The sequence below is a fragment of the Cinclus cinclus genome, chromosome Z (genome assembly GCF_963662255.1).
Source record: "Cinclus cinclus chromosome Z, bCinCin1.1, whole genome shotgun sequence".
NCBI lineage: Eukaryota > Metazoa > Chordata > Aves > Passeriformes > Cinclidae > Cinclus > Cinclus cinclus.
The window spans coordinates 84,420,649-84,443,592 of NC_085084.1; the positions used below are offsets into that span (position 1 = coordinate 84,420,649).

At 47.3% G+C, this 22,944-nt stretch overlaps 1 protein-coding gene across 1 annotated transcript; it reads left to right on the plus strand.

The window, feature by feature from the left end:
- The first annotated feature begins 4,365 nt into the window (after window positions 1-4,365).
- LOC134056339 (tetraspanin-36-like) lies at window positions 4,366-21,576 on the plus strand. The gene is made up of 7 exons (XM_062513087.1): window positions 4,366-4,559; window positions 15,662-15,853; window positions 16,716-16,790; window positions 17,306-17,401; window positions 17,920-18,072; window positions 19,392-19,475; window positions 20,301-21,576. The coding sequence occupies exons 1-7, from the start codon at window positions 4,500-4,502 to the stop codon at window positions 20,385-20,387; spliced, it is 747 nt and encodes a 248-aa protein (XP_062369071.1). The 5' UTR covers window positions 4,366-4,499; the 3' UTR covers window positions 20,388-21,576.
- Window positions 21,577-22,944: the final 1,368 nt, after the last annotated feature.

The following is a 22,944-nucleotide window of genomic DNA, read 5'->3' on the forward strand; positions in this document are numbered from 1 at the left end:
GGATCCTCGAGCATGAACACTCCAGGGAAATGGAAATGCTACCCTGCTGAGCTCTCTGCTGACATGGGATGGAGATCCATTCACAGTCCTTGCCTTTCTATCCAACTCCAGGCAGGAACAATTTCCCTTCTGCAAAAATATGAATATTTGTCTTGGGAAACACACTTTTTTCCGTACCTGAGATGAGAACTGAGTGTGTAACCCAGCTGGAGTGTTTAAAGAGGAACTGAAAGTATTTGAGTTGATATTTTCAAACTTGGCTACCTGGTAATTTTATGATATCAATAAAAGATAATTTTATTCTTTTTAGCTGGAAAGCTGACTGTAAATTTTCCTTCCTCTTATTTTTACACAAGTCTTTTCAACAGAACCAAATGATTCCATGAAATAAGGTCATGTACTATAAAGATGCTTCTGTGTCATCCTCACATGCCAGTCATGGGAGACTGATTTTCTGTCCTCATTGCAGTGGGGGCACCAAAATTTTGGGCACAGTCAGCAGCTAGAATGGGAAAAAAGTAGGGATAAGGGGCAAAGTCAGTGGGAGAATGAGGAAAGGACACGTTAGACAGAGTTTTTGTTGACTGGTGGTTCTCAGATAAAGTTGGTGTTATGGGCTTTTTCCCAGAAGACCTAGAAAGTGAGTCCAGCCTGAGAGCTGTTTGCAGTGGGGCTTTTGGAAGGGAGGTGGGGTGCTGGCAGAAAGGGGGAAAGAGAAAAACAAAACTAAACTAAACTAAACAACAACAACAACAACAAAATCCTTGGAAATTACGAGCCAGTTAACTTCAGTTCCTGATAAACAACATCAAAGAGACCATGGAATAAGTCACGGGGAAATCATTTGCAGGCAAGAAGAAAATACGGTGACGAATACCAGCCAACAGAGATATGATAAGGACAAATGGTTCCATGCTAATCGCATTTCCTTCTGTGATGGGTAACATGCTCTGTGGGGAAAGAAGCAGTATATTTAATATCTTAAGGTTTCTAACACCCCCCTGTGCCCCCACAGCACCTTCATCCCCGTGGCCTGTCCAGAATGACCCCTGGATCCCCCACCCATGGCTTGGTGTCACCTGGGTTACTGTCCCACTTCTTGTGGGTTTAAGTTTCAGTAATAACCTGGAGGAGAAAACAGAGAAATTTTTTATGTGGAGAGCACATGGACATGTTAAGGACAAGAATTGCAATAGAAATAGAGTTTCCAAGAGATCTTGAGGATTTGGAGGAAAGGGTTGAAAAATCAGACGTGATGCAGAAAGGACAAGGCATAGAGGGACAGGACAGAGGCAATGGCTTCCACTGCCAGAGGGCAGGGATGGATGGGATATTGGGAATTGGGAATTGCTGGCTGGGAGGGTGGGCAGGCCCTGGCACAGGGTGCCCAGAGCAGCTGGGGCTGTCCCTGGATCCCTGGCAGTGTCCAAGGACAGGCTGGACACTGGGGCTGGGAGCAACCTGGGATAGTGGGAGGTGTCCCTGCCCATGGCAGGGGGTGGCACTGTGTGAGGTTTAAGATCCCTCCCAGCCAAACCATCCAGGATTCTTGGATTCCATGACACCAGCAGGGTTGCCCACGTGGACAGAAGTAATCAGGGGAGGTGGATGGGGAACAGCTGCCTTGGAAGCAGTTCCCTTGGCAGAACTCCATGACCACGAGCTGGGAGTGAGTCAGCAAGGCCACGGCACTGCAGGAGAAGGCAGTGAGCTGTGGGTTCATTACAACCCTTGGGGATCACACTGTGCTTCCTGGCATTTCCAGAAAAACAAAGCTTAGTGAGAGAATTAGCTCTGGAAAGATATGTGGTCTCATGTGCAGAAAGGGATTTTATCTTTACGTTGTGGTCGTCGGGTGGATAAGGGGAAATGTAAAAATCCTTTTCCTATCACGTTACAGCTTCCAGTACGAACCATTGAACCACACTGCTGAACGTGCAATAAATAAATCAGTGGGAAAACAGTTGTTTTTCCACCACGTTTCCTAAACTGATCTCAGACTGAAAATCAGCAAACCCAACCAATTTACCCAGGGCAAGAGGTCTATGGCACGCAGGAGCTCTGGAAACACAACCTCCTCTTAGACTTTATCAGATTAAATAGTTTTAATTTCCATTTTTCCCCAACTCCCTTCCAAAGCTGACTGTGAAAATTCCGGTTTACTGCTGCTTCAAAATCTCTTGTTCAATAGGAATCTCCTGATTTCAATATTAATATGGTAGGAAATGGTGCAAAATATCATAACCAGGGCAGCTTCTGATATTTGGGATACATCTCTGTGAGTACATTTTGTTCTGGCAAGTTACTTTCTAGATCTCCTTTAATAAAAAATCAGCCACCATTGATTTTAAATAACACTTTGTTCTGAAACAAACAGCATACAGGTGGTAACATTTTAATTAACGATCCCATTTTATTCTCACAGTGAAATAACCATTCTTTTGTTTCTAATTAAAAAGTTCCAGTGAACTAACAAGTGACAAAACTGGTAACAATATTTGGGTATTAAAGAAAGGTGGGGTTTGATTAGTGTTTTGGTTGGTTTTGAGTTGTTTTGCTGGTTTTTTTTAATTCCTTTATATTTAATTTTAAATCCAATGTCAGACTTTGCCCTTTCATTTTCCTTCAAACTATTTCCCCCAGATTACCAATCATTCCTACAAAACTTTTAAAAAAGAAAAAAAGGTGAAAATGCTGATTTTTTTTTACATTAAAAAAATACTCCACAATTACACACTATTAATATTTAGTGTTGCAATGGAAATTATGATGGCAAAGAGAGGCTTACTGTTCAGAGGAACAGTAAGTAACAGTAAGTAACTGACTCTGCGAGCAGTCCTCAAGTTCTGACTTTGTGCTGATCTTTACTCTCCAAGGAATTCAGTTTTGGATATCAGCTTCACCCCACTTTCTGCATGGGGATTTCTCCTTTCAGCAGCAGGCAAAGACAGTCTGCTGCCTTCCAAAGCAGCTACAGCTTAATTTCATGGGCTGTGGGCAGAGGCTGTCCATAGTCTCCCTTTCCTGCTTTTCTGCTGGAGAGCTGGCTCAGCACATCCCCTCCAAAATCCACCTCACCCAGAAGACGCTGCATCACAGCAATTTTGCCAGGAAGGGGCAATGGCAGGAAACGCGTTCTCACTGCATCCTGCAGCCCTGCCGAGGGTGGGTTCAGCTCAGGTCAGGCTGCCAAAGGTCTTCTCTACAAAACAAATCCCTGGCTGCCAGTCCTGCACCTCCAGGTCGTTTGTAAAAGCACGAGGCTTGGCTGATGGAAATAAAGAGACAAATGCAGCCCTCTGCAGCCACTGAATTCCAAAACTTCTCCCTATAGCTGCTCAGCCTCACATTCCAGTGGTTGGGATGTACTGCTGAGTGTCCAAACCTGTGTTGTGGGATCACAGAATCACAGAATAGCTTAGATTGAAAGGAACCTTAAACACCATTTGAGTCTATCCCTGCTATGGGCAGGGACACCTTCCACTATCCCAGGATGCTCCCAGCTCCAATGTCCAGCCTGTCCTTGGACACTGCCAGGGATCCAGGGACAGCCCCAGCTGCTCTGGGCACCCTGTGCCAGGGCCTGCCCACCCTCCCAGCCAGCAATTCCCAATTCCCAATATCCCATCCATCCCTGCCCTCTGGCAGTGGAAGCCATTGCCCGTGTCCTGTCCCTGCATGCCTTGTCCCCAGTCCCTGTCCAGCTCTCCTGGAGCCCCTTCAGGCCCTGCCAGGGGCTCTGAGCTCTCCCTGGAGCCTTCTCTTGTGCAGCTGAGCACCCCCAGCTCTGCCAGGCTGGCTCCAGAGCAGAGGGGCTCCAGCCCTGGAGCATCTCCGTGCCCTCCTCTGGACTGGCTCCAGCAGTTCCACGTCCTTGTGCTGTTGGAGCCCAGGGCTGGAGGCAGCTCTGCAGGTGGGGTCTCACCTGAGCACAGGGGCAGAGGGGCAGAATCCCCCCTGCCCTGCTGCCCACAGTGTGAGGGATCAGCCCAGGCCATCGAGTCCAGTACCCCAGCAGCTTTTCCATGTATTCCTCCCACATCTGATCCACATATTCCTACTGTTCAGGGAGCATGTGATTGATAAGACTGTCTTCAGATAGACCAGAGGCTGGATGAAGGGGAGATAGCTGTGGGTTAGCAATCCTGGAAGGCAAATCTGATGTAGATCTTTGTGCTGCAGTGAGAGCTCTTCACAGAGTTTAGTGTAACTTTGCTGGAAAGTTGCAGAACTTCTAGGGAAGAAAGAAAAAAAAAATCACCGAAGAAACCCCAAACCGCGCCGAACTCCACAGTAATTTGCCTTGACATTTGGTCCCGGCTCTCCCCACCCCCTGCTTGCAAATCTGCCTGTTTGGCCACGGGGAAACGCGTCCCGTGGGTGGGCAGGGCAGGGCAGGGCAGGGCAGGACAGGACCGGACCGGGGCGGGCCGGGGGCGGCTCCGCGGGGAAGCCGGGGACGGTGCGGGGACACAGCCCCAGAGCTGCCAGCGCCCGACATGGACTGCGGAGTCATCACCTCCAAGACTGTGCTGCTGCTGCTGAGCCTCGCCTTCTGGGTACCGGGGGGCTCTGTCGGGGGGAACGGGGGGCTCTGTCGGGGGGAATGGGAGCTCTGTCGGGGGGAACGGGAGCTCTGTCGGGGGGAACAGGGGCTCTGTCGGGGGGAACAGGGGCTCTGTCGGGGGGAACAGGGGCTCTGTCGGGGGGAGCAGGGGGCTCTGTCACGGCGAAGTGCCCTCGATCCCCGCAGTGAGCCGGGCATTGAGCCTAGCTGCGCGCAGGTGACTCGTGCATTTCTGTGGCAACCCCTAATTACGTACTTCTAAAGAACAAGGAGATTTAGGGGCTTAAGTTTCTCGGGGCGGGGGAGGGGGGGGGGGGGGTGGGGAAGTCAGAGCTTGTTACTGTTTGTTTGTTTGTTTGTTTGTTTGTTTGTTTGTTTGTTTGTTTTTCTTCGTGGCGTGTTTTTTAATGCACCCGGTTTTGTTTTAGTGGTGTTTTTTAAAAAAGCGGTGTACAGCCACGTTTTGTGATCGGAAGGAAATGGAGCCGCACGGCGAGGGCGTTGTGCAAGGGCTCTGCTCCGTATTTGGGGAGAGGAGACTTTTTTATTTTGGTGGGGGGGCGAGGTTTGAAGTGCTGAAAACTTCGTCACAGCAATGTCCTTGGCACAGTTATGGCTTTCCAAGTCACTTCTGCGATAATTTTTTACAAGCAAGTGAAAGAACGAGGGTGGTTTGTACAGTTTTCAAGGCTGACCCGCGCTGTTTTGGGGTGTCGGAAGCTCGTGACAGCAGGGCCTGGGGCTCGTGGCTGTTCAGAGCAGCCGGGAATTATTCTGGTAGCCAGGCTCGGGTATTCCCCGTGCGTGGGGAAGTTTGGGAAACCCCCACCACTGCCATCCAGCATCCTGGGACTTGTGTGCTGCTCTCAGGGAAAGGTCCCTGTCAAACCTTGTCGGGGGTTCACAGCTGCTTCCTAGCACCTGGGCGTTCTCCAGACGGGGTTTTGCCAGGGATTCTTCCAACCTGGCGGTGACAGCCCCGGCTGGGGTTCAGCGTGGCAGCGCCCCTTGCTCTGGGTGTAACAGGGGCTCTTCCTGAGGAGAAGAGCCAGAGTTTTCCAGAGAGATGCTATGTGAGGAGTGAAAAAAATAAAAGCAGAAGAAGGAATACTGATGGAATTAATCCCTGGGGCCTCGTGGGGTGTGGTGCCGTTTTGTAAAAACACGACTTGCTGCTGGCTGTGGTGAAGAGCTGGTTCCCACTGTCCTATGCCTCCTTTATGGAGGTGCAGCACAGTTTATTGCTGCATGTGCTGAATTTTTTTTTTTCTTTTGAGAAACATTGCAGCATCCCAGTGTTTGTATGTGGAAAGCCCCTGAGCCTCAGATCAGGTGTACCTCAGGTTAGCATCACTACTTGGCTTTCTAAAAATGAAACAACAGCCTTATGTCCTCCTAGGAATGTCTTCAGTGCTTTTTCTTCTGCTGTAGAACTCTCTGATTGAGATTACACCCGTGGACTGTCAGTAACAATCCTTCTGCGTGTCTGTGGCCTCTGAATTTGGGGTGACCCAGACCAGCCCTTTGGCTTCTTTTTATCCCAATAAGAGCAGAGCAGCCCAGTACCCGTGGCATTTAGATGCTGCTGCCACCATTATGCGTGTGTGTGGTAATCACATTCCAGCAGCAGAACTGCAGAACCTGGAATTCTGGTTTTAGGAGGGTGGAGGTGGAGGGACTGATTCTTTTATGCTCCTTCAGAACATTGCTAACAGTTAGGGCTCTGTAAGTACAAGGCTCCAGATGATTGTGGAAACACAGGATTTGCAAAGAACATTGAAGCCCTTCTCCAAGGAGTAATTATGTCCAGACACTGCATGCTGCAGATCTTTCCCAGCTCAGAAGTGATTATGGAAAACAATTTGCCACCTGTGTAGTCAGCAGATGGTGCAGATGTGGTTCTTTGACAGAAGTTATTACTTAAGTATATCCTAAAAAAGGCAAAAAATCCTCCTTTGGATTTCTGATCGTTATCATGCAGAGTGAAGGAAGTCAGAGCTTCCACAGTGACAAATCGGGGCTTCCCAATTGAGGTGAAAAAACAGCTTTTCTCCTGAGCACCAGGCACAGCCTTGTATGTGCAGGTCATTCTGCGAGTGAGGGACCTATGCATAACTTCCCCCCAAAAATCTCAGTGATTTAAAGATTATTTAATTACAACGTTACCGCGGGTGGTGCTTCAGGCTGTGGGAGCTCATCCCACCTCCTGTTCTGCTCTTTAGCACCTTCTAATTAGGTGCAAGTGCCTGGTTGTTTTGGTAAATGGGTGTTGGCCTGCTCTAGGTGAAGACTGGGGATGCACGTTTATCTCATGGGACCTAAAAGAGGAGAGGAAGGGTCAGAGCAGACCACGATGTTCTAGGCAATGTTTCTTGAGAGGACTGGGCTGAGTGGGATGTGGTGGTGCTCTTTTTGAAGGAGAGGGGTGAAATGCTGGGATTCACTTCCTGGTCCAAGGGAAGAAACTGAGAATCCTAAAATGAGATGGAAGCTTCATGCTCCAATATTTCTGTATAATGTTCAGTAAACACCTTCCCAGATTGCTCCTAACCTCAAAGCATCCAACACCTTGTCCCTGCTCACCTTCAGCTTCGTTGTCACTGAAAGGTCCCTGCCTTCAGAGGGGGTTTGGCATCCACCTGTGGTCCTGGGGAGTAGGAGTTGGACTTCCATCATCCTTGTGGGTTGCCTCCAACACAAGATACTCAGATTCATCACCAGAGGGCTCCTTTAGCATTTGATCTGCTGACAAGAAATGCAGCCCCCTGCTACGGACCAGAACACCTTCCACTAAAGGTTGCTCAGGGAATCACAATATTGCTGTGGTTCACGTTAAATCATTTGTAGTACTTTGGAGCTATAAACTTACCCACAAGAAAAATTCCTGCATGTGTGAATGGTTTGAAATCACTCGTGACAGTAATGAGAACTTTGGGAATGCTTACTCTGAAGCCTCAGCCAGAGAGAAATCTGGATGTTTTTAACAAACAATGTATTAGATAGTTTTGAAGAACAATGTAGTAGATAATTTTAATGAACTTTGTATTAAATAGCAAAGATTACCTTGAAGAAGGGAAGAAGGAGGTGAGTTCCTTGGGAGTTGGGGTGATTTTTAAGGTCCCTTCCAACCCCAGCCATTCTGTGATTTCCAGCTCATTTCTGAATGGTGAGAGAAGAGCAGCCACATGATGCAGAGTGGTCACAGGGTGGGGATGATGCCTGGGCCAGGGCTAGGCCCTTTGGTGTGATCCTGTTGATGCCTTGAAAGAGTAAAGCTCCTCCTTGTTTTAAATGATTCTGCCCAAAATCAGGAAGCAGAACTGAACTGACTTTCAAGAAAATGGGCTATGCTGTATTCCATAGTGGCCTCACAGGCTAAATTAGAATGAAGCTGGTGGTGCTGTGTGGTCAGCACAGGGGAAGTGTTGGTGCAGTGGTGAGGATTCGGAGGAACAACCTCAGCCAGACTGTCCCCAGCAAACCCTGCAGCTGTGAAGGGACCCGCTGGATGGCCGGGCTGTGTACCCATCCTAAAGGCACTTAGATGTCTTTGAAGGTCTCCCAGTGTGCAGGTCACCAAAAAACAGAGGTCTGATATTGACAGGCTGAGAAGGTGTGGGCGGTGAGCCTGGAGACCATGTAACAGCCTTCCAGAGTCTGACAGGGGCTATGAGGAAATCAAAGGGGGATTCTTCATCAGGAGCTGTAGTGGTGGGAGAATGGCTTCACACTGAAAAGAGGGGAAATTTAGGGTAGATATTGGGAAGGAATTGCTCCTGGGAGGGTGGTGAGGCACAGGCATGGGTTGTCCAGACAAGCAGAAGTGTTCCAGACCAGGCTGAACAGGGCTTGGAGCAATCTGGGATAGTGGGAGGTGTCCCTGCCCATGGCAGGGGCTGGGACTGGATGAGCTTTACAAGTCCTTCCAACCCAAACCATTCTGGATTTTGGTGATTTCATGCTATGGAAGTGTGTGTGGTGATTACAATGGCTCAAGAGGTCCTATTCTGGTACTTCTTCTGCAAGATTTAGGATTAGCTCTGCTGCGATTTAGGTGCACCTTGGTGTCTGAGCCTGGAACAGCTGCTTGAGAAACTGGGGTGGTTCCGAAGGCAAATATTGAACTACTGGGTGTTTTGTGTCCAAACAGGCTGCTCGGATCCAAAACAGCCTGGAACTGACTGATAAATCAATCCGTGCTCAGCTAAATTATACTCCGTGCAAGCTCATGCCCTGCAGTCTGTTTATTTGAGGAGAATATGAGTGAAAATAGGGGTTCTGACAAGTGAAAATGGGGGTTCTGCTTTCTCCTCCTCCTGGTCTTTTTGCCTCTGTGACTGTGATTTGCAGCCGAGCCCCAAGGCAGGGGTTTAAGCATTAGAAGTTGTAGGAATTGGGGCAGGATTCCTTGCTTTGCACTGCTGGGCAGTGCCTCCATGAGGACATTTTACCATCTGTGCTTTGTAGGGTATGTGCTGGAGTTTAGGGATGGGAAAATAACCTTGGAGTTACGTTTGGGGAATGGAAGAAGACATGCTAAAAGAACTCTTAAGGTGGGCATTTATTTAATATAGCTTGAAAACAAGTCAGAATACCCTCTGAGTGTGTGGTTTCGCAGCATGTAAAAACTGCAAGGAAATGCTGGTTTAGGTTTGGGGATTTTTTTTTTTTCCTGAAGGAGAGACATAGGCTCTCAGAGCCTTTTGGCAACTGTTCACTGTTTTCATTTGAGGAGAAAAGGAAAAAGCAAGCGTTTCCCACCATACCCAGCATGCAGCCCTGAGGTGTGTTTTGAAGGCAGGCTGAAACATGCCCTGCAGTTGTACATCCCAGCAGAATACTTAGGTGTAACAGACTTCGATGAGTCTGCTGTGGCTCAGTGTAAGTTGGCTCAGAACATTTGTCTGGGTTCTGTCCCACCTCTGTAGTTCAAGTGAGGAAACTGCGATTTGAAGGTTTTTATTTGAGGGTAATGATCAGCATGAGATTGACAGGAATTCTCTCCTGGAGCTGCTGGTGCTGTAGGAATCGAGAGCAGCCTGGTAGGAGCTCACAGATTTGGTGCTTTTTGCTCCCATCAAAAGCCAACTTGCTGAGTTTAGTATTTTTATTATTATGTAAATCAGTGTTTTGAACATGTGAGGATCTGAGGGAGCAGTGCAAGTTTGTGTAAGAACAGGAGAAACCCAATCCTGCCTCCAGCCCTGGGCTCCAACAGCACAAGGACGTGGAGCTGCTGGAACCAGTCCAGAGGAGGGCACGGAGATGCTCCAGGGCTGGAGCCCCTCTGCTCTGGAGCCAGCCTGGCAGAGCTGGGGGTGCTCAGCTGCACAAGAGAAGGCTCCAGGGAGAGCTCAGAGCTCCTGGCAGGGCCTGAAGGGGCTCCAGGAGAGCTGGACAGGGACTGGGGACAAGGCATGCAGGGACAGGACACGGGCAATGGCTTCCAGTGGCAGAGGGCAGGGATGGATGGGATATTGGGAATTGGGAATTGCTGGCTGGGAGGGTGGGCAGGCCCTGGCACAGGGTGCCCGGAGCAGCTTTGTTTGCCCCTCTGTGACTGTCCTTGCCCAGATGATGGTGGTGCTGCCCACTGGCAGGACCAGTGAGCACAAGCTGAGGCACAGGATGGTCCCTCTGAGCATCAGAAAACTTTTTCACCGTGAGAGTGACCAAGCACTGTCACACGCTGTCCTGGGTGAAACCAGAGAGCACAGATGTGGCAATACCTGATTTACCATTTAGAGAAATGAATATAGTAGGAAATGGTAACTGTAGCCAGGAGGTCCCTTCCAGCTGGCAGGGTTTTAAATCCAGGATGGGAAAAGGGAGAGCAAATTGTGCACATGGGATGGGAGCTGCTGAGTTTGGGTCACTTGTCATTGCTGGGAGAAACCAGCTTTGCCTTGGGCCATGGGAGACCCTCAGGTCTGGGAAGTGCTTGGTCCAAGGGGAGTTTTAAACTGGTTAAAATGAGGATGAAGTGAGGAAAGCTTTCTCAAAAGTGCTCAGTGCCTTTCAGTGTTTTCCCCTAAAGTCACTAGAAAACCTGTTGCCTCCCTGAAAATGGAATGGTGCAGCAGCCAGGGAGGACTTGAAACTCTGGTAGTGGATGGGAAGAATAAATCTTGTAGTACAATAAATCAGCGAGGGATCCAGATAGTGACTCCCTTTGCCATGCAAGCTGGCTGTTGGGTAATAAATACATTATTTATGGAGGAAATGTGCAAAACCTTTCAAGCAGAAGATTTACCCACCAAGGTAAATCAAAAACACTTCTTGTACACAGAGAAAAAAAGCCAAAAACAAAACAAAGACATGGACTGTGTTCTGTGTTAAGGAGAGAATGGGCAGCTGTAACTGAGACCAGTGTTGCTGGGGGTTGTTGATTCTAGAGATGAGAGGCATGGGGACAGCACAGTAGTAATAACTGTAATTGGCAGAGGAATAACTGAAGGTGACATATCCCACTCTGTCCATTGAAACTGCTGAAAAGGTGACAGCATCCCAGTGAACGTAGGTGTTGGATGGGAAGGCAAAACACCAGCATGAGGTGTTGCACTGGGTGAGGAGCCCTGACTATGCAAAGATGCTGGTAAAAAAAGCAGGATTTGAGCCTTAAAATTAACTCGGGCATCTCTGTGAGCAGGCCGTCTAATGATGAATTAATGTGGCAGTGGTCCATAAAGGGTTTGTGTGGATATTCATAGTTCTTTCAGTTCGTGTTTGCTGTAGCAGACAACCACTCCTACTGTGTCACAAAAAGGGTATTATTTCTCTTTCCTGTCTTTGCCCATAAAAAGTCAATGATACAGGACAAAGTCCAGCCAGCCTGAGTTTTGTGCTGTGGTGGGTATTAGTGCTGGGAAAGTCCCACTGGACAAAGGAGAAATGTCTTTAAGTCTCATAGCCTCAATCTTTCAGTGTATAGAGGCTGCATCGTGCTGGACACATGGGGTGAATTCAGAATTCACCCTGTTCTTAAGCTTCTCCTTTTAACACTATGGCTTTGTTACTCCATATTTTTAATTTTGCAGCCTTTTAAAAAGAAAGTCATATACCATTTTACAGTAACAGACCCAGTCATAGAACCAACACTCTGAAATGATGGGATGCTGGGTGAAACCTTTTAAAAATTACCCCAAATCCTCCAACCGGCAGACACTGCATTTTAACATCACAGCTGGTAGTTTGGCTCCTTTGGTGTACCTTATCTGGGTTTGGCAGGGGACAAAGAAGCCTGTGCTGATAACTGTGAATCTACAATGATCTCTGTTCTCAGCCATCATGTAAGGTTGGCTTGTGAAAACAGAGAAGTAAAGGTGGAAAAGCACCTGTTCTGCCTCACTGATATAAAAAAGAAAGATAGATAGATATATATATATATAATTTGCATGTGTTTCAGAGCAGTGGTATAGAGGAAGCTTTAAGCAGCCCCTTCTATGTCTGTGATTAGGTGGCATGATGTATTTGCATGGCTATAAGCCTCCTGAAAAGGGTCATCAGTATACAAAAACACTGGAAGATAAAGTAAGAGGCTTGTTATATTTTTAAAAGTACATAAAATTACTGTTTTCCAGCAGCTGTCCTGTTCTGCACCAGTGAGACAGTCCAGGCTTCTGTTTCATGGGCAGGATTGAATATTTACGGCGCTGTGTGTGTGTGTGTTGTGGACTGAGAGTCCCCCCTTTATGTGTTTGCACTCTGTGCACCTGCTTCCCTGGCTCAGCTAAGCGTGGAAGTGCTTGGTGAGCCCAGGCCCTTCTCAAACCTCAGCCTGGGAAAATGTGCTGAGTGTAACAGCTTGGCTTTCTTCTCACTCAACCCCAAGGAGTTCACTTTTTCACGCACAAGTAGTTTTTGTGCTTTCTGTCAAGTGCGTGGGATATGAAAAATCGAGTGATTCTGGCGTTAGGTCCTTGAAGGGTGTGAGCTGTGGTGGGTGAGGCAGCAGGGGTGGCTGCAGCGCTCTTGCCCAGCTGTGAAAAGGGGGTTTTCTTGCAAAATTTCCTTTTGCCTCATCTCGTCAGTCTTGTCTTAAGGAAGTCATCAGCGCTGTAAGGAAACAGCAGCAGTTTCCTGGAGCCCTGGTGAGTCAGCTGGGGCTTTGTGAGGAGCACAGGGTCAGGTGTGGGTGTTGTGGCTGGCTGTTGGTGGCCCAGGGAATGTGGTTCTCCTGTATCCACCTTGAGTCACTCTCTGGCTGCCAGGGTTTGTGCCCTGCATCCAGAGCACTGGACCTGGCTGCAAGCAAGCTGAAAAGCAGGAGAGTGACAAAAAGTGTGGAGAACAATTGCTGTTTGTAGCGTGAATTTCTTGGCGTAGTCCTCGTATCCTGGTTTACGATTTTAGGTGGGTTTGAGAAGGTGGCTGACTAATGCTGCAAAATGAGGTATTTCATCTATTCCTTCTCCAAAGTAATCACTAAAACTGTTTTTTATGTTTGTGAGACTGGATTTTTTCTTGAAATCCAACAGAAACCTAATCAGACATACTTTGAGATCCATCTTTTGCAATGCAAAGGACTTGTACTTCTAGAGAAGTACGTCTTAGTGCCTGTTCACCTTAGATCTAAGAATGGGCTGTAGGTTTTGTGATGCTGGGGTGAAAAAAATCCCTCCACCGCATTCTGAATTTTCCTTAAATTCTGGAAAAGCTTAAGGGGAAGGTTCTGATTTAAGTTCTGAAATATGTTTCATCTTTGCTTTCAAAACATGTCTCTGGGACTCAGCTGCAAAAATCAGGGAAGAGGTCATTAGCTGTGATGCCTTCTATTCCTGAGTGATCCTGCTCTTCAGGCTTCAGGGTTCTTCCCATTGAATTAAAAATAATGGGTGAAGTTGTGGCAGTGTCTGTGGGGAAAAATGTCATTTTCCTTTAATTCTTTTCCTAAGGACTTCTGGTTTTGCCTCATTACACTTCCTTTTTGTGCTTAGAAGCAGAAGTTTGGAGATTTTAAAGCACTTCTTGTCTGGTTGTGTTTTGTCTCTGACCAGAAATGAGGCAATCCTAAGTACTGCAATAAAACCCTCTGTGAAAGTGCTTTATATTTGAGGTCCTTGAACTTAACACTAGACCTTCTGGTTTTGTCTTGGAGTCATGGAGCTTTGCTGGTCCTGACTTTAGGGACCTTCTGTGAATTAGCTTCATAATTTTTTTTTTTTCTTAATTCATGGCAGCCTTTTACCTGCAGCAAGGTTTTTCTTAACCCCCCCACAGCTGTTTGGTCTTCAGCATGTCCTGTGCTGCTTCCTTGGTATTGTGTGTTGAGCACACTGGAAATGGATGGAAAAAAAAGTATGGATGAAGAATGAAGAATGTTCCTCCGCCGTGGTGGAGAGAGGCTTTGGACATTTGATTGCCTCTCTGTGCCTGTCCTTCCCAAATGATGCTGTTTCAGAACAGAGAAAAGGTGGACAGACATGTGCACCCAGCCTTCCAGGCTAGAAAGGCAGGATACACTTTTTGAGTTCTGCACCTTCATTCTTTTTGTGCAACAGAAGGCAAAGGAGGATGGAGGTGATGTGTCCCCACCCCCACCTTTACTGCTGCTGCCATTCCGAGGATTCTTCCTGTCTCACTTTCAGCTCAGGAACAGAGTGTTGGAGGAGATGGTGAGGTTGCTCCTCCTCAACACCTCACTCCTGTGGTGAAGTGAGAAGGCAGTGGTGCCTTTTGAGATAAAGTGGTCCCATCCTTTCCCTGCAACATTAAAAAGGGGTGACAGGAAAAAGCCATGGTCACCCTACACTTGCAGACAGGGAAATAAGAAAGAGATTCTCCTCAGCGAGAGGAAAAATTAAAGGAAGCTCTAAGAACTGCTTTAATCGTTAGCACATCTGAAAACCCAGTGCATGTGGAGAAGAAAAACAAATAACCTGTTGAGAATTTGTGGACCTATTCCTTTTCCTGATATCCCACTTTGTAGAGGACTTGCTGTATCTGAGCCCCAGTGCAGCAGGATCTTGTAGGTCATGTGCTAAATGTCTGGCTGCATCACTTGGTGCATCTGACCCCAGTAATTCTGGGGTACAGGCAGCATCCAGGAATGTGAGGTTATGGGATGGGAGCTGTCTGAAACAAAGGATGTTCCTGCACTTGGAGGTAATTGAAGGGCAGGCAGCAGACCTGTCTGGAGGGGAAAGAACCAAACAAGGTAAAGGAATTAGCAAGTCCTAGCTCCAGCATGAGGAATATTTGATTTAATTAAAACGTACAGTGCTGGAGAAGTAACAGACTGCTCCAAGGCTGCGTGATGAAATCCTGCTGTGACCTGTTGAAAACAAACCAGCTGGTTTCCCTTAAGTTTCCAGAATGTGAATATGGATGGTGCTTCCTTTTCCTTGTGCTGTAGGATTATGGAGCGTGGATGAGCCATCCTGACTCTTCAGATAAATTTTTTGTGCCATCAGTGAGGTTTGGCAGGGCATGGCTGAGTCTTTTGGGGTTGTTTATACAGGGCTGTACCCAGTCCAGTGGGTAAAAGTCTTTGGTCTCCAGGGCGACTGCCACTGGTGAACTGTACCTTGGCCTCAATCAGCAAAAACATCATTCTGGGAGAGAGATTATTTTAGAGGTTGCAGAAATCCTTTTCCTCCAGGAAAAGCAGGGACTCTGTTTTGCTGAGACATTTGTGCCTGCCTTAGTGGTTAATGCTGTTGGAGTAAGAGTGTGAAGGATGAGTTTTTCTCAAAAAAAAAAAATCTAAAAGCCCCAAACCAGCTACTCCCTGTAGTGATCTAAATTCCTGCAAACGCAGACTTGGGTGGGATGTAGTTGACCCTGGGTAAGGCAGTGTGAGCTTGGCAATCTGCAGAGACACTGGTGCAGGTCTACAGACTCCAGCCTTCCAGCCCTGCTCCAGTGGTGCCTTATTAGCAGGGCTGTGATGCAGTGAATTTTGTCTTCTCTGTTTTCAAGTTTGAATGCATAGCTGGATTAGATATAGTTTCAGATGCAGCGTTTATTTAATCTAGTTCTTTGAACGCTGTAGCCATTATTTCTAAAATGACTTTTAGAAAACAATCCATGATTAGTTCCCAGGTCAGACGCTTAATAAATAACTGCTGATCGCATTTCCTTATTGCACTTTAGGCAGCAGCTGCAGGCCTCAGCTATGTTGGGGCGTACGTCATCGACACCTACAAGAGCTACGACAACTTTCTGCAGGACAAGTACGCCCTGCTGCCGGCCGTGATCATCATTTGCGTGGCCGTGGTGATGTTCATCATCGGGCTGATCGGCTGCTGCGCCACCTTCCGCGAGTCTCGGGTCGGCCTGGGGCTGGTGAGTGGCGCATCCGCGTGTACCATCTGCCTCCCCCTGGCATGGAAGGTGCTAGGCTGGACCCCGGGAGGAGAAACTGAGTGCAAGGTGGTTGTGGTGTGCACTCACCGCTGAAGCGCTGCTTTGTTTGTGTCACCTGCAGCTGAGGTGCTTTGGTTGACCCTGGCTGGCTCAGTGAAGATGAGTGTGGGAAGCAGACAGTTTTGAGGAGTGAGGCGGGGAAGGAGCAGGAGGAAACACAAGTTTCTAAGCAAGCAAATCAGATGTGCATCCGTTTTTCTGCTGACTTTAGTCCTCTGAGTGGTGAAAGCATGCCTTGGCTGATCATAGAATTACTTTCAAAAATCCAGAAAGGTTCACTTGGAGTAACTCCATGCCCTGAAGGCAGTGTGAGCCCAACAAGCAGTGCACAATGTACTAACTCGTCTGTTGGTTTATCAGTGTGCTCTGCCCTTTGACATCCGCCTTGAGAAGTGTTCCACAGGCTCTTCACACAGCTCATGTCATGGCACTGTTCAGGATCGGGCACAGAGCCTGTGGAGCCATAGTAGTCCCCAAAAGGTTTGGGTTGGAAAGGACCTTAAAGCTCATCCAGTTCCAACCCCTTTTCCATGGGCACTGACAGCTTCCACAGACCAGCCAATACAACCAGGTTGCTCCAAACCCTGTCCAACCTGGTCTTGAACAGGGGTGAGGTAGCCACAGATTCTTCTCTTCTAAATTATTTTCTGGAAACTATTTTGATTGGAGAGGCAATAAGAGATAATGATGACTTAGTGCTGTAAATTAATGTGAAGTGTATTGTGAGTTGAATTCAGGTGCTGTGGGATTCTCTCTTACTCTCTCTCTTTTTTATTTTCAGTTCTTGGCTATTATCCTGGTTATCTTCATTGCAGAAGTGTCTGCTTTTGTCCTGGGATTTGTTTACAGAGAAAAGGTAAACAAAGAATTAGCATCTCTGTCCCAATATAAAAGTGAAGAATAGATCTCCCACTGTTTGATCATTCCATTTTGTCTGGTTGTTTTTTTTTTTTTTTTTTTTTTTTTTTTTTTTTTTTTTTTTTTTGTTGTTGTTGTTGTTGTTGTTTTTTTTGCTTCATACCCTGTCCTGCAACCTGCAGAACAAATGGGAACGGGGATGTCTTTGTTGGGAATGTGGTGAATATTTAAAAGTACCTGGCAGATATCACAATAGTCCCTGAGTTGGATTAAACAGTTGTTTATCTTCCCAAAGGAGGGCTTTTCCATCAAGAATGGCAAGTTCTGGTTCTATCCAGGAGCGTGATTCTGGCTAAGTGCCACCTGAATTTTGTCTAAAACATTGCTTGGTTTTTCTTACATCTTATTTTCCCCCCAACTCATTTGGGATACAGATCTTTTGCAGTTTGCACCAGATAGAGTTTTAAGCTTTCACACTGAAACCATCTGCATTGTTTTTCTCCCTCTAAACAGGTAAAAACTGATGTGCAAGGTACAATGCACTCAGTCTTTGAGAAGTATGATGGCAAAAACCCGGAGTCTACAGTTGTGGATTACTTGCAAGAACAAGTAAGAAAATATTTAAGCATTGTTTGGAAAAGAACAGTTGGTCCTAAACAAGGAATTTAGTCTGGGAAAGGAGGTGACAGGATGAGTGGGACAGTATCCTGGAACTTGGCTCATATGTGGTTAATATGAGTGACATTTTCATCCAAGCCAATAAGTACATATGAATAACTGGTGCTGAGAACACTGCACCATAAAATAGCAAGATGATGGAAGACTCTACGTTGCAACTTGTCACCTTCCTATTCCAGCTTTCACAAAGAATAAACCAAGAAGGATGTAATAATGTGTGAAAGGGATTGATTTATTACTCCTATGAATGTTTTTCTGCAGCACTGCTACTCGTAACTCTGCTGCAAATTAGTGGCTGCTCTGGCCCCACTATGCCTGAGAGAGGTTTAACTCAACATGAGCATTCATATTTGTGAACATTTAATATATATGTATGTAGTGTAACTAGTAATACCTGTGTATAATCTTATGTAACATAAACTGCTCTTTAACTGTCCTGTCTTTGATAGCTTCACTGCTGCGGGGTTAAGAACTACAGTGACTGGACGACCACCCAGTGGTTTAATTCCACAGGGAACAGCAGTGTCCCCCTGAGCTGCTGCCAGCAAGAGGCCAAGAACTGCACAGGGCATCTGGATCAGCCGCAGGAGCTCAACACAAGGGTGAGGATGAGGGGCTCGGTTTCACAGCTGGGCCATGTTCCTTTTCAGTCAGGTGGAACCGTGGAGGGAAGCACACCAGGCAGAATTTAGGGGTATGCCCAATACCTGTAGTTGCTTAAACAGATCTGAGGCAGGGGAACAGACCGATCTGGGATTGATCATGCCAAATATGGAGGATGACAATGCTCCAGGGCTGGAGCCCCTCTGCTCTGGAGCCAGCCTGGCAGAGCTGGGGGTGCTCAGCTGCACAAGAGAAGGCTCCAGGGAGAGCTCAGAGCCCCTGGCAGGGCCTGAAGGTTGCCTGTAAGGAAGATGAGATCAAACATTTTAGCAGGGCCTGTTGTAACAGGACAAGGGGTAATGCTGGTGTTTTGCCTTCCCATCCAACACCTACGTTCACTGGGATGCTGTCACCTTTTCAGCAGTTTCAATGGACAGAGTGGGATATGTCACCTTCAGTTATTCCTCTGCCAATTACAGTTATTACTACTGTGCTGTCCCCATGCCTCTCATTTCTAGAATCAACAACCCCCAGCAACACTGGTCTCAGTTACAGCTGCCCATTCTCTCCTTAACACAGAACACAGTCCATGTCTTTGTTTTGTTTTCGGCTTTTTTTTCTCTGTGTACAAGAAGTGTTTTTGATTTACCTTGGTGGGTAAATCTTCTGCTTGAAAGGTTTTGCACATTTCCTCCATAAATAATGTATTTATTACCCAACAGCCAGCTTGCATGGCAAAGGTTTTAAGCCAGAAGAGGATCAGTGTAGGTCAGATATGAGGATGGTGAGGCCCTGGCACAGGTTGCCCACAAGAGCTGTGGCTGTCTCTGGATCCCTGGAAGTATCCAAGGCCAGGCTGGACAGAGCATTCTGGGACAGTGGAAGGAAGTTCCATCCATGGCAAGGGATGGAACTGGATGGGTTTTCAAGCCCCTTCCAACCCAGACCATTCTGTGATTCTGTTAACTCCATACCAGGTTCTCCAGTCTGGGGCATAAGCCCCAAAGTTGACTTTTATAGACATCATTGATGGCCTTCCAGCTCTGAGCTTTGGGTGCTTGTTCAAGTAACCTGAGCTAGAGGAAATTCAGATGCAGCAAATGTCACTGAATTGCAGTTTGTCAGTGCCTCTCCTCCTGCAGGAGGAAATGAGCCATCAGCTCTGGAAGAATGGAGTTCCTCAGATCTGCAGTGCTGGTTAAACTGGCCTTACCAGGCCCCGCTTCCTTGGGAGAGTCGGGGCGGGGGGGAAATGAATAAAAACTTCCAGCTGGATGAACAGCTTTTAACGTGTTTTTACCTCTCTCTTTCATGGCAGGGCTGTGCACAGGAGCTGGAGTCTGGGCTGCAGAGTGTTATCAGCTATGCCATGCTTGTAATCCTGGGGTTTGCCATTGTAAAGGTAAAAATTCCTGTTTCTTCCCTCATGGAAAATACTACTGTTTGCCCTTGGATCCCGAGCCTTTTTCATCTTCACTGTCTTTATAGCCTACAGTTTTCTTCTGCCTCTGAAGTAGACTCAGTCCTATGTTCCTCACATGTGTTTTTCCAACTGTCTCAGTTTCATCTGCCTAACAATGATGGGAGGGATTCAAAAGATAGTAGGATGGAATTTAAATGCATAATCCGTTTTATCACAGAGTCACGGAATGCCAGGATGGATTGAGTGGGAAGGGAACCTTAAATCTCATCTCCTTCCACCCCCTGACATGGCAAGGACATCTTCCACTATCCCAGGGTGCTCCAGGCCTGGAACCTTGGACACTGCCAGGGATCCAGGGACAGCCACAGCTGCTCTGGGCACCCTGTGCCAGGGCCTGCCCACCCTCCCAGCCAGCAATTCCCAATATCCCATCCATCCCTGCCCTCTGGCAGGGGGAAGCCATTCCCTGTGCCACTCCTTATCCAAAGGCACACTTAAAATACTGTGGAGAACTCATTTTATCCCAGAACGATCCTAGCCTTTCACTGAAGTTCTCCCCATGGCAAGATAACTAGTAATTAATGTGAATATATTAATTAATGGGACAAACCAGAGAGGAAATAATCAAGCAAGAAGTATTACTGGGAGTTGGTATGCAAAAATAACACTTTCTGTACATGTATTTTTAAACGACTTTTTTCTCATATAATGAAGTCATCCGCTATGTAGGTGTTTAGTCTGACAGCTGAAACAGAAGTACAGCAGAACTAAATCTCTTGTTTCTGTGTGCTCTCTCTTTTCCAGTTCTTTGGCATGCTGAGCATCTGTGTGCTTACTTGCAAGAAGGAAGAAAGTGGATATCAGCCTCTCTACTCAGGGGTGTTTGCTTAATAAACTGTAAAGAACAATCTTGCTTCCTGATGATGAGACTGACTCATGATCGTACCACAGCTTTCTGAAACGTAATGCTAAATTCAGACACCTATACTACAATACTACACCGGGTGGTGTAGTAGGCTCCAGAATAACTTTCTTCTGACCTTTCCTCTGCCCTGAAAACAAGCAGCAGAAACTTTACCTTTTAATCAATGAAGTGGTGGAGACCACAGGAGGGGTTTCGGTTGTCCGCACAAACCTCAGATCATTCCCATGATGTGGTTTAAACAACAAAAGAAACTCCTGAACGCCAGGTTTAAATGCTCTTCACAGGCACATAGGGGATCTGTATTATGTTTTTTCTTTATCTGATCGTGCAGTTTTGGGTTTTTCCCTTTTCTTAGGTCATATGCTGTAATTTTGTATACTGCAGAAGTTGTTAGTGCAAGACATCCCCATGCTTAAAGTCTAGAACAACAATTTGTGTGGTTATTTGGAGAAGTGAGCAAACACAAAAAACTCCAGGTTTTGAACTTTTGGGCTTAGAACTCTCTTTTTTAAATCTCTTTAATTACTGACATTAAAAATTCCTTGTGAAGCAGGGCTTTTGAACTTTTCTTCCTCCTTTTTCTACAGTTTGCCTGGGGGAATTAGTGCCATGTTTCCACCTTGACTGCTGTTCTCCACTAAAATGTTAAAAAGATGCATTATTGTACAAAGCAATTTCAGTAACCCGCTGTAGCGCTGCTTTTGCGTATTTTCTGTTCTTTATTCTGCTGGACACAGTCACTTCTTGGATCACATCCCTGCTTTAACACAGTCCTTCTTTAACTCGTTTGTATGTTAATCTGTTCATAAGCTCTTCAGGATTTTGGGGATAGAGAACAGAGGGAACTGTGAGTTTTTATGTATCAGGGAATTGTGGAAAAGCAACAGAGATTGTGCTGATTCCTTCCTTGGAGAGATAAGCAGCCTGTCCTTAACAAAATAAACCTTTCTATTTCTAGCTAATTAGACAAAAAAATTAGCTTGGGATCAGTGTAAACTGTTTAATTATCTCCATCCCTACCACCAAGGGGAAAAAAAGAAAGCAATGGGTGACGATGTCCTGTAGGAGACACACCAGCATAAGCACGTAGATGCTGAAAACTGAGTTTTTATTGAGGGCTTTGTCTTCTGTTAAATGCTAAAATAAAGTGAATTTATACAATATATAAACGGTGTGGCGGTTATTGGGTCGATGCTGTCACAATTCCCTGGAGGGAGTGAAGTCCTCAGAGGTGGAACCGGAGTGCACGCCTGTCTGCGCTGCCTCGGAGATCCCGGCTCCCCTCGGCGATCACGCTTTCCCTTCCCGCTGCGTTCCACCATCCCGTTCCCCTCAGCAATCCCGCCCTTCCATCCGTTCCCCACAGCAATCCCGTTTTCCCTTCTTGTTCCCCACAGCAATCCCGTTTTCTCTTCCCGTTCCCCACAGCAATCCCATTTTCCCTTCTCGTTCCCCACAGCAATCCCACTTTCCCTTCCCGTTCCCCACAGCAATCCTGCCTCCCCTTCCTGCTCAGGTCACCGTTCCTGCCTTCCCTTTCGTCCCCCTTCAGCTGTCCTCTGTGTCTTTCAGATTTTTTTCTCGCTTTTTAAAAACATAATTTATGTGAAATTACTTGTACAAGAGGAGCTTGCCTAGTGAATGAAAGAACCTGTTTCAAGGATTACGCTAGGATTACGTCACCCAAATAAATGTGCATTAGGTGGGCGGAAAATAGGAAATAAACGGGCATGTGCATGTGAATTTTACTGTGTAATTTACAGATGCAATGTTTCACCCCTTGACAAGCTGATTAGTGGGAAGGCCCCCCTTGCAAACTGAGCTGAATAAACGTCTCCTTTCTGAAGTGAACTCTTGTGTCTGGAGCACAGAGCTACTAGAATCGACAACACCCTCCACACTGCCGCTCCCCTCAGAGCTCCCGCCTTACACCATTCCTCCCAGTCCCTCCAGACTCACAGAATGAGTCAAAGGTTGGGAAAGACCTCCGAGATCGTGCCCAACCTGTGATTGACCCCCTTTTGTCACCCAGACCACAGCACTGAGTGCCATGTCCCGCCGCTCCTTGGATACCTCCTGGGATGAGGCCTCCAAACCTCCCTGGGCAAACCCTTCCAATGCCAGAACGCCCCTAGTTCTACGAAGAAATTCCTCCTGAGCCTCCCCTGCCGCAGCTTGGCACCACATCCCCCTGTCCTATCTGCCTGGGAGAAGAGACCGACCCTCACTCGGCCTACAACCTCTTTCAGCGCTCATTCCGCCCCTTGCTCCCCTCAGGTCTCCCGCTTTGCTTTTCCTCAGCGCTGCCCCCGCTCCCCTCAGTTCTCCGGCTCTTCCCGCTTTGCTTTTCCTCAGCACTGCCCCGCTCCCCTCACTTCTCCCGCTCTTCCCGCTCTGCTCTTCCTCAGCGCTGCCCCCCGCCCCGCCCCGCCCCGCCCCGCCCTCCCCTCAGGCTTCCTTCAGGGCTGCCGCTCTCCCCGCCCTGCTTCCTCTCAGCGCTGCCCCGTTCTGCCCCGTTCCGCC